This window comes from Zophobas morio, unplaced genomic scaffold, assembly GCF_036711695.1.
Source record: "Zophobas morio isolate AGI-343-1 ecotype UQ-CSIRO unplaced genomic scaffold, CSIRO_AGI_Zmor_V1 ptg000012l, whole genome shotgun sequence".
In the NCBI taxonomy this organism is placed as follows: Eukaryota; Metazoa; Arthropoda; class Insecta; order Coleoptera; family Tenebrionidae; genus Zophobas; species Zophobas morio.
Window position 1 is genome coordinate 20,922,641 of NW_026972117.1, and position 12,427 is coordinate 20,935,067.

The 12,427-nt window shown below is 32.6% G+C and overlaps 1 protein-coding gene across 1 annotated transcript in view; it reads right to left on the reverse strand.

Annotated features, from left to right (window-relative positions):
- The window catches only part of LOC135127992 (ER degradation-enhancing alpha-mannosidase-like protein 3), a 52,504-nt gene that overhangs the window by 24,589 nt on the left and 15,488 nt on the right, over positions 1 to 12,427 (reverse strand). Inside the window, exons 4-6 of the mRNA XM_064054758.1 lie at positions 12,251 to 12,404; positions 11,629 to 11,995; positions 5,446 to 6,242 (exon numbers count right to left, since the gene is read on the reverse strand). Of these exons, the coding sequence (XP_063910828.1) occupies positions 5,446 to 6,242; positions 11,629 to 11,995; positions 12,251 to 12,404 (1,318 nt within the window). The remainder of the gene's footprint in view (positions 1 to 5,445; positions 6,243 to 11,628; positions 11,996 to 12,250; positions 12,405 to 12,427) is intronic.

The following is a 12,427-nucleotide window of genomic DNA, read 5'->3' on the forward strand; positions in this document are numbered from 1 at the left end:
TTTAAAAATGTAAAACCTTCTCGGGGTCCCAAGTGACTTTTTTAAAAATGTAAAACTTTCCCGGGGGCCCCAAATGTCTTTTTTTAAATGTGAAATAGTCTCGGGGGTCCCAATTGTCTTTTTTAAAAATGCATAACCTTCTCGGGGCCCCAAATGTATTTTTTTTAAGAACGTGGAACCTTCTCGGGGGTCCCAATTATCTTTTTACTTCCCGAGCGTAAGCAAAGGAAGTATTGTAATCGAGTCCGTCGGCCGACTCTCTACTTTTACGTTTTCTCGATCTTTCATGACCCCTAGAAGATGAAGAAATAGGTCTCCCATTTCCGTCTGTCTGTCCGTCTGTCCGCCGTCCCGGATTTTTATTAGACAGATAATCTCCGAAAGTACTGGACCGATTGTTGTGAAATTTTGTACTTATATTAGGAATATCATGTAGATGGTAAAACGCTAACCAAAATTTGTCTAATCATCCCCACCACTAATGCGATGACGTCACTTCTAAATTGTACATAGTAAATGGGTCTTAAATTGTATAAAATAACATAGTCCTACACATGTAGTTTACGACCTCGAATTGAGTTTTTACCCGAAACGTCCAGATTTTTGGAAAAAAAATCAAAATTATATAACAACATTTTGCAATTTAATTTTGAATCTGCTAACCCGAACGTTTTGAAATGTTGCAGATGTCTTAAGGCTCTAAAGAGCATCATAAATCTTTAGTCAAAATATATTTGCTTATCCCCTCCAAAAACTTGATGACGTCAGCTCAAAAGTTTGCCGAATAAATCCTATCTAAAATGTACAAAATATGATGCGTCTGTACTTGTGAGATATCACCCCAGTCATATTTTTTGGATTTGCATATACAGGGTGACTCAAAAAATTGGCCCGTTAGTGAGGAACTACAAAACCGAATGCTTTGAAATCTTGAAGATGTTTTAAAATTATCATAAGCATGGTAAATTTTTGATCAAAATGTATTTGGTCGTCCCTCCTAAAAAATTTATGACGTCACCACAAAATTTTGCTGAATAAATCCTATCTAAAATGTACAAAATATGGTGAGTCTCTTCTTGTGATTTATCATTCCATTCAAATTTTTTCGTTTTCCATATACAGGGTGACTCAAAAAAATTAATGAATGCGTGAATTTATTTTATCGATTTAATCAGGAATTACAAAACCGAATGCTTTGAAATCTTGGAGATGTTTTAAAGTTACCATAAGCATGGTAAATTTTTTATCAAAATGTATTTGCTCTTCCCTCCTAAAAAAATTGATGATGTCACCCTTAAATTTTGCTGAATAAATCCTATCTAAAATGCAAAAAATATGATGAGTTTGTACTTGTGATTTATCATTCCATTCATATTTTTTAGATTTTCTTAAGAGGTGGCTCAAAAAAATTAATGAAGTCAATTTATTTTATTGATCAAATTAAAGGCAACACTTATTATTAGTATTACATTGGACCAACCCAATTTGGTAGACACAAAATTTTTTAAAGTAAAAACTCGGTTGAAATATAAGGGTAACACGCTTATTTACATCTACTTTAACATTACAGACGTGCATTTGTTTTGTGCGCTGACTAGGTTCCGCGAATGTGGTATAGACATGTTTATAATCAACCAATTGTGAATTCCACCGTCAAAAATTAAAATAAAACCCAATGTTTTATATAATAAGCGGAAGTCGAAGCAATAAAACCGATGGTCGTTTTGTTTACAGTTTCTCTGTTTGACTCTCACGTATGCTGTTACGCTTGTCATCTTAAATTAAGAATGCTTATACATACACGATTTTCAGTTCCCTCTCATATTACACGCCGGCGCCGTATACGTGAGTAAATTGTTTCGTTATTTTATTGATTATAACAAATCAATATTCAAAACGACCCAATTCATTTTCCCGAAAATTTGGGAATACAATAATTTTATTCTTAGTATTACACTACATCTATCCCAACTGATATACGTGTCCTTGCAAAAATGTTGATGACGTCATCGCATTTTTTTTTAAATTCCCACTACAAAAATGTAATGAGAAAAAAAATACAATAGGCATGCAGTCGTCAAGTTTCCGACAGCGAGGGAAGTACTGTCTAAACTCTTTAGACCAATTTTTTAAAAATGTAAAACCTTCTCGGGGGCGCCAAATGCTTTTTTTTTAGAACGTGAAACCTTCTCGGGACTCCCAACTGTCTTTTTACTTCCCGAGCGTAAGCAAAGGAAGTATTGTAATCGAGTCCGTCGGCCGACTCTCTACTTTTACGTTTTCTCGATCTTTCATGACCCCTAGAAGACGAAGAAATAGGTCTCCCATTTCCGTCTGTCTGTCCGTCTGTCCGTCCGTCTGTCCGTCTGTCCGTCCGTCTGTCCGTCTGTCCGTCTGTTGTCCCGGATTTTTATTAGACAGATAATCTCCGAAAGTACTCGACCGATTGTTGTGAAATTTTGTACTTATATTAAGAATATCATGTAGATGGTAAAACGCTAACCAAAATTTGTCTAATCATCCCCACCACTAATGCGATGACGTCACTTCAAAATTGTACATAGTAAATGGGTCTTCAATTGTATAAAATAACATAGTCCTACACATGTAGTTTACAACTCTGAATCGACTTTTCATCCGAAACGTCCAGATTTTTGGAAAAAAAATCAAAATTATAAAACAATATTTTGAAATTTAATTTTTAATCTGCTAACCAGAATGCTTTGAAATGTTGCAGATGTTTTAAGGCTATAAAGAGCATCATAAATCTTTAGTAAAAAAATATTTGCTTATCCCCTCCAAAAACTTGATGACGTCAGCTCAAAAGTTTGTGGAATAAATCATATCTAAAATGTACAAAATATGATGAGTCTGTACTTGTGATCTATCACTCCATTCATATTTTTTGGATTTGCATATACAGGGTGACTCAAAAAAATTAATGAATGCGTAAATATATTTTATTGATTTAATCAGGAACTACAAAACCGAATGCTCTGAAATCTTGCAGATGTTTTAAGGCTATAAAGAGCATCATAAATCTTTAGTCAAAAAATATTTGCTTATCCCCTCCAAAAACTTGATGACGTCAGCTCAAAAGTTTGTGGAATAAATCATATCTAAAATGTACAAAATATGATCAGTCTGTACTTGTGATCTATCACTCCATTCATATTTTTTGGATTTGCATATACAGGGTGATTCAAGAAAATAAATGAAAGCGTAAATTTATTTTACTGATTTACTCAGGAACTACAAAACCGAATGCTTCGAAATCTTGAAGATATTTTAAAATTATCATAAGCATGGTAAATTTTTGATGAAAACGTATTTGGTCGTCCCCCCTAAAAAATTTATGATGTCACCACAAAATTTTGCTGAATAAATCCTATCTAAAATGTACAAAATATGGTGAGTCTCTTTTTGTGATTTATCATTCCATTCAAATTTTTTCGATTTGCATATACAGGGTGACTCAAAAAAATTAATGAATGCGTAAATTTATTTTATTGATTTAATCAGGAACTACAAAACCGAATGCTTTGAAATCTTGCAGATGTTGTAAGGTTATAAAGAGCATAATAAATTTTTAGTCAAAATATATTTGGTTATCTTCTACAAAAAACTGATGACGTCAGCTCAAAAGTTTGCCGAATAAATCGTATCTAAAATGTACAAAATATGATGAGTCTGTACTTGTGATTTATCATTCCATTCATATTTTTGGATTTGCATATGCAGGGTGACTCAAAAAAATTAATGAAGGCGTGAATTTATTTTATCGATTTAATCAGGAATTACAAAACCGAATGCTTTGAAATCTTGGGAATATTCTAAAGTTATTATAAGCATGGTAAACTTTTGTTCAAAATGTATTTGTTCATCCCTCCTAAAAAAATTGATGACGTCACCCTTAAATTTTGCTGAATAAATCCTATCTAAAATGCAAAAAATATGATGAGTTTGTACTTGTGATTTATCATTCCATTCATATTTTTTAGATTTTCTTAAGAGGTGGTTCAAAAAAATTAATGAAGTCAATTTATTTTATTGATTAAATTAAAGGCAACACTTATTATTAGTATTACACCCCAACCAACCCAATTTGGTAGACACAAAATTTGTTAAAGGAAAAACTCGGTTGAAACATAAGAGTAGCACGCTTATTTACATCGACTTTAACATTACAGACCTGCATTTGTTTTATGCGGTCACTTGGTTCCGCGAATGCGAAATAGACATGTTTATAATCAACCAATTGTGAATTTCACCGTCAAGAATTAAAATAAAACGCAATGTTTTATATAATAAGCGGAAGTCGAAGCAATAAAACCGATGGTCGTTTTGTTTACAGTTTCTCTGTTTGGCTCTTACGTATGCTGTTACGCTTGTCATCTTAAATTAATAATGTTTATACATAAACGATTTTCAGTTGCCCCTCATATTACTAGACAGCGGATTTCTGTCGGGCTACGTCACGATTATAGGGGGGGACGTGCTGGATTCCATAAATATAATTAACGATTTATTAATCAAACGGCTAAGTAAATGAGAACGGGAATTAACAGCAGAGTGCAACGAAACAACGTTATTCTAATCTCAAATAAACGAAGTGCAGTCCGCAACGGCAATGAATTCGCATCCCGTGCGAGCCGTACCGAGTTTGGCCTTGCCTAGTCCGACAGAAATCCGCTCTCTAGATATTATACACCGGCGCCGTATACGTGAGTAAATTGTTTCGTTATTTTATTGATTATAAGAAATCAATATTCAAAACGACCCAATTCATTTTCCCGAAAATTTGGGAACACAATAATTTTATTCTTAGTATTACACTACATCTATCCCAACTGATATACGTGTCCTTGCAAAAATGTTGATGACGTCATCACAATTTTTTTTTAAATTCCCACTACAAAAATGTAATGAGAAAAAAAAACATAATAGGCATGCAGTCGTCAAGTTTCCGACAGCGAGGGAAGTACTGTCTAAACTCTTTAGACCAATTTTTTTAAGAATGTGAAACCTTCTCAGGGATCCCCACTGTAAGAAGGTGAAACCTTCTTTTTTCTATTACACTGTGACCTTGTATATTGTTTTTACTCCATAAAGGTGATCACGAAAAAACCGCCGCTTATTCTGCAACTGACATACGTGCTTAATAGTAGAATTCTTTCGATGTAAACTTAAAAATTCTTAAGCATGTACTGATAATATGTAGCGTTATCAACGAGTACTGTTTCAGTTGATATAAACAAATTTTGATCGAAATTGGTAGAACTGTCACCTCACTTTACTACTTGTTGTCAAAATTGACATGGGTGAAAGTGACATTTCTCGAAATTAGTTAATTTTATTACCTATTCAAACAGTATTTGTTGAACATCCGCTATTTTTCGCGTTGGCTATCCGCTTTAAATATATTTAATATCATCATCTACTCACCGAAGAAAACGTATGAAGAAGTTGCACTCTCCCATCACTCAACGCAATGATATTAATCCCCATATCCTTGATCATCTTCAAGTGGTTGATATTAGACGCCGAAAATTCGGCAGCGGTCAGCCTCCTTTTCGAATTCCTCTTCGGACACATCCCGTCCACCATATTCTGCAACGGCTTCCTAACCGTCTCCGGAAACAACTGCAACGTATTCGGACACGTTCTCGCGAACTCCCCCTCCTCCACGTCCAGATCACTAACAGTCTTATTTCCGCTATACCCGGCCAAACTCAGAGGCAACAGATGCCCCTCCGTCGTAAAAATAAACTCATCCAAGTTCAACACCAAATCCTCCTTGTCCGCGAACAACAAATACAGGTATTTCAGCGTTTCGGAGAGCACGAAAGAGTCCATTCGGTCCTCTTGCTTCCTAGTTCTGACGTCGTTGACGGCGGCGTAGCCGCAAGGCACTCGTGCATATTTTTGTAAACTATTTAATACGGTTCTTCCTACTTCCAGGTAGTAGGGATCGTTGGTGGCACCATAGAGGAAGTACGTGGATTCTAAAAATTCGGGTCGCAGAGGGTGGTTGCCCCAGTGGACCTGGAAGTCGGTGGTGAAGGCTTCGGGAATGAAGGTGTGACGTTGCATGACTTGGTACAGCATCTCGTGGGTTTCCACCGCGGGCTTCAGGTCGCCCTTGAGGACTTGGAGGCCGGGCCAGAAAGCAAGGAGTGCGTCCATGTAGTTGCGGGAGTTGGTATGGGGGCGGTGCATGTGGACGTCGAGAAGCATCGGACCTGCAAAGAATTTAGTAGTCGTCAATACAGAGCAATGATTAAAAATCATGTATGTATCCCCTCCAGAAAACTAATGACGTCATGCTTAATATTTATCAAATAAATATTTGTACATAAGTTGCTTCGAGATGAAACGTTGTTTGTGTCGTAGTAATATAAACTTATTGTTTAGAATTGTTCACACATGTTTACAAACATTAATCAACTTTTGTAATTTACCTATTTATATTCAAAATGTTCATTAAAATTAAAATACTGATTTGCGTATATTAACATAATTAATAACTAGACTAGATCTCAATCTGATAAATTGGTTGCATATGAAATGTGCAAGCAACGCCGTCGACTAAATAAATTAAACGTCGAATGCCAAGTTGAGAACGTTATTTATTGATAACAAGTTATGTTGCATGCTATTATAAGTATAAGCATGTTTAGCCTCGACCTACAAAATTCACTTATGCAAAGAGCAATGTAAACTACATATTGATTTTTCAGATATTAAAATCCTCGAGATAATTTTGCATGCAAAAGTTTTAATTTTACTATGCAACGCTGGATTTCAGAAATAGAGAAAAACAATGTTATAAAATTAATTAAAAGTTCCAATCCGCTGGAGCAAATTAATTTTTTTTGTTTATTCATGAACGGTACAAAATCCCAATTAAAACACGATACTCTGTGAATTTTTTTTAAGAGAATAACCTCTACCTCATTTATATAAAAATAGTTATTTATGTGAATAGTGAATGCGAAATGGTAGTTTTTTCTTTACAAGGCGTTAGTTGAGTTAAAAATTCTTCCGAGAAAGATAGGCTATGCTATAAACGTTTCATGGACGACTTACACATATTTTTTTTTTTACAAATGTATGTTAAAAGTATAAAATATTTTATAATCATCTCTACTGTGCAGTTTTGAACAAAAAAAATTATAAACTTGAACAATTTTTAGACCGCTTTAAACGGACAGGTTCATGCATTTTTAAAAGAAGTGCTACAATTGTTAGCGTTCTGAGATGAAAGGTACCCTGAAGAAAAATCTCAACGTTCTTTTATACCATTTATAACCCTAAAAAATCTGCAACTACGGTGAAAAACTCCAGAAACCTTGTTCTAAAAATAATGAAGGTAGAATGGTTTCGAGCTTAATAAAGTCAAAGATCTATACCAAAACAGGCTATAAATTCGGAATCTACGAATTTTTTTTTAGAATTTTTCTCGATTGTACCGCTAGCGACACTTTAAATGCGGAATTTACAAAAAATTCTCTACAAACCAACATTTTTTTGACACGAATATTCTAAAATTGTATTAGAAACTTTGGAAAATAATCCGAAATTTTTATCGATTATTTCAACATCAAAACCAAAAATGACTTCAAATTCGTATTTACGAAAAATTCTCAATAAGTCAATATTTCTTTTCTAACTCGAAGAGAGTTAGTTTTTGAAAATCTTTGATCGTTTGTTTCAAATTTTTTTTTCCTTCAAATTCGTAATCTACGAAAAATTGTCTACAAGCCAACAATATTTCTAACTAGAAAAGTTAGTTTAATTTTTTTTTTAATTTTTGGAAATTAATTCGCCATTTTTTTATTATTATTTCAAGATCTACACTAAAAGAGCCTCAAATTCATAATCCACAAAAAAAATCTATAAGTCAACAATTTTTTCTTACTTGAATGCAGTTGATTTTAAAATTATTTTAGAAAATTCTTGGAAATAATTTGGCCGTTTTTTTCCTTATTTCAAGACCTATACCACACAGGATTTCGAATTCGTAATCTACGAAAAATTCTCTACAAACTAACACGCTTTCTAACTTTATAGTTTCGTCCTAATTTTTTTTTTTTAGAATTTTTGGAAATTATTTCACCGTTTTTCTTCATTGTTTCAAGATCTATACAAAAATGACTTCAAATTAATAATCTACGAAAAATGATCAATAATTCAAAATTTTTCATAACTGGAATAGAGTTAAATGAAAATTATTTTAGAAAATTCTAGGAAATAATTTCACCGTTTTTTTTATTACTTGAAGATTTATACCCAACAGGACTTCAAATTCGTAATCTACGAAAAATTGTCTACAAGCCAACAAGATTTCTTACTAGAAGAGTTAGTTTTTAAAATTATTTTTTTTTAATTTTTGGAAATTAATCCGCCATTTTTCTTCACTATTTCAAGATTTATACTAAAAGGGACTCAAATTCATGATCTACAAAAAAGTCTCTGTAGGTCAACAAATTTTTCTTACTCGAATGGAGCTGATTTTAAAATTATTTTAGAAAATTCTTCGAAATAATTTGGCCGTTCTTTTATTATTTCAAGATCTATAGTCTATACCCTACAGGATTTCGAAAAACTGTTTACAAGCCAATAAGATTTCTAATTAGAAGAGTTAGTTTATTTTTTTTTATTTTTGGAAATTAATCCGCCATTTTTCTTTATTATTTCAAGATCTATACTAAAAGGGGCTAAATTTCATAATCTACAAAAAAAACTTCTGTACGTCAACAATTCTTTCTTACTCGAATAGAGTTGATTTTAAAATTATTTTAGAAAATTCTTGGAAATAATTTGGTCGTTTTTTTTCATTATTTCAAGACCTATACCATACAGGATTTCGAATTCGTAATCTATGAAAAATTATTTTAGAAAATTCTCGGAAATAATTTCATCGTTTTCTTTTTTATTACTTGAAGATTTATACCCAACAGGACTTCAAATTCGTAATCTACGAAAAATTGTCTACAAGTCAACAATAGAAAAGTTAGTTTAAATATTTTTTTTTAATTTTTGGAAATTATTCCGCCATTTTTTTTTATTATTTCAAGATCTATACTAAAAGAGGCTCAAATTCATAACCCACAAAAAATTGTCTATAAGTCAACAATTTTTTCTTACTCGAATGGAGTTGATTTTAAAATTATTTTAGAAAATTCTTGAAAATAATTAGGCCATTCTTTCAAGATCTATAGTTTATAAAATTCTCGACGAACTAAAACGCTTTCTAAGTTTTTCTTTATTGTTTCTAGATCTATACCAAAAAGGACTTCAATTTAATAATCTACGCAAAATTCTCAATAATTCAAAATTTTTTCCAATTCGAATAGTTAAATAAAACTTATTTTAGAAAATTTCACTGTTTTTTTTTCATTATTTCAACATTTATACCAAAAAGGACTTCAAATTCGTAATCTACGAAAAATTGTCTACAAGCCAACAAGATCGAAGAGTTAGTTCTAAAATATTTTTTTTAATTTTTGGAAATTAATCCGCCATTTTTCTTCAGTATTTAAAGATGTATACTAAAAAAGACTCAAATCCATAACCTACAAAAAAGTCTATAAGTCAATAATTTTTTCTTAAAATTATTTTAGAAAATTCGTGGAAATAATTTCGCCGATTTATTTTTTTCATTATTTCAATATCCATAACAAAAAAGTTAGTGATCTACGAAAGATTCTCTAGAAGCCAACAAGTTTTCTAACTCGAATAGAGCTCGCTTCAAACATTTTTTAGAAAATTTTTGGGAATCATTTCGCCGTTTTTTTAACAACATACTGTACATTCTGTATTTTTTTTTTAATTTGTTGCGTAGTGTTATTCAATCGAGTCGAGTCCAGCGAATGTTGAGAGTAGTCCAAATAATGGGAGAAGTAGAGTCTAGTTAACTCCATTCCAGTCGAGTCGGAATTATTTTGTACATAATCGCTGTGCAGTTGGACGTGTAAATTTGAGTTAGTAAGAAATAAATTGTTGAGTTGTTGAGAAAATTCTTGTAAATAATTTTACCGCTTTTTATTTTCATTGTTTCAAGATCTGTACCAAAATGATCTTCAAAACTCTCTACAAGCCAACAAAATTCTTAACTCCGATAGAATCAGTTCTAGAAAAATGTTTAAACTTTTTAAAAAACATTTTTGGAAATGAATTCGCCATTTTTCTTCTTTATTTCAAGGTCTATGCCAAAGAGGACTTGAAATTGGTAATTTACAAAAGATAAAGTCAACACTAAACATTTTTTAGAAAATTTTTGGAAATTATTTTGCCGTTTTTCTTCATTATTTCAACATTTATACTAAAAAGAATCTCGAATTCATAATTAAAAATTCTCTATAAATGAATATTTTTTCTAAGTTGAATAGAATTGATGTTAAAGCTATTTTAGAAAATTCTGTTAAATAATTCAAAGGTTTTTTTTTCATCATTCAAGAGGGTCATCTACGAAAATTTCTCTATATGCCAGTAAGTTTTCAAATTGGAATAGAGTTGATCTTAAAATAAATTATTTTAGAAAATTCGTTTAAATAATTTCACCGTTTTTTATTTTCATTATTGCACTATGTAGTGTAGCAACTGTCCACCAGAGGAGGCTGATCAACATTCAAACATTTTTTGTAGAAGATATTGACATCAGCATTGTTTTGATGATCGATTATTAAAATCGGCGTGGGTAAATCTCAACAATGTATATCTTCGTAACTCGAATTTACACGACTAATTACACAGCGATTATGTACAAAATAATTCCGGCGCAACTTGACTGGCTCTTCTTAACCTTCGCTGGACTCGATTCGACTGAATAATCCGTTCCCGAAAGTGGCCTCTACTTACAGTACACATTTGTCAAGTGGAACCTACTACAATACTTTCCTAGATTACACTCGGGAAATATTCGTAAATGTGTAAATATTGAATAAAAATTTTTTAATACTATTGTACATTATTAGCTTCCTCTAATTTCGCTTGAAAAAAAAATCGTAAAATCAAATTTTATAATTCATGAAAGAAATTGCATTTGTTTGATTGTACTTCAGGGTTCTGTCTAGATAAATTTAGGCCAATCTTTTGACTTTCAATAATTTTTTTGTATTTATTGTGCGCAACTTTAAAAGAGCCATCTTTGAATATTTTTTTACAACTACTGACGTGAAAAAGTTTCTGTTTAAATTTGTAGTTTTTCGGACAATTCTACGAAAAAAAATATTCTCCCCTGTTTGTATTCAGATTTATCACAACTGTTTGTTTTTATTTGATCCACTTCAGAAACATCATTTAGTTTGCCTTGAAAATGCTCTTTTAATCCATAATCTAATTGTTACCTGAATCAATAAATTTAAAACAAAAAATCAGACTGTTGAATTTTTCATTAGTAAATGCAATTAATTCTTTATTAAATAATTTATAACGAACGAAGTTTCCTAGTTTTTGTTACGCTTTGGTCAAAAATTGTATTGCGATATACTAAAATCAGTCTTTGATTTTCTGGCAACCAATTGAATATTCATTTTGGTGGTATTCCCCCTATCAGTAAAGTACACAAGAATAACTAATCAATGAACATCACATGTAGTCGTTTCTCAACTCATTAGCATTTACCTTGAGATATATATTTCATCACAGCGTTGTAATGTCGATTGAACCGATGCAGATACTTGTTGTCTCCCAGCAAAATGTAGGCTTTCAGACAATACTCGTAGTAGGAATCGATGCCAGCACCGACTCCCGAGTCCCTCCGAACCCAATCGCCTGAATGGACATTCAACACAGTACCCATAAGGTCGGAACTCCGATGGCGCATTTTCCACAACTCGTCCATCGCTTTGTGCGACTTTTCTTCAAAAATCGGCTCGCCGGTGAGTCGCGACAGTGCTGCCATCTCCAAGATCATGGAACCCGCACAAGCTGTACACGTTTCTCTAGCAGACTCCAAGCGATCACTCTTGATGCCGTATTTCATGTTCACCTATTAAAAAAATTACTTACAGATAATATTAATTTTGTTTATTAATATGTTTAATTTTAATGTTAGTAACTGTACGGTTATTATTAATAAATGGACCGAGACGTTTGATAAATCTACTTACAAATTACTTTTCCTCCCTAGAGAGAGAAAACGACACTTTCGGTCTCCACACAAGGGAACAAATGCCTACTTCACATCGAGTTAGTAGAATAAAACATGCATAGAAAATTTCTGTTTCATTATAAAACGGCTTACTCTGGAGTGGGGTATCCCCGTGGTGGTGTTAAAAGCCGGTAACAGCCTGTAGCCGACGTCTTTGGCCATATTGAGTAGTTCGCCCTTGTACCATGGCAGTATTCCATCTCGCTGTTGTAAATAATCGGCGAGAATGTGAGCTGATAGAAGTCCCCTAGAACGTGGCAGCGTAAACTT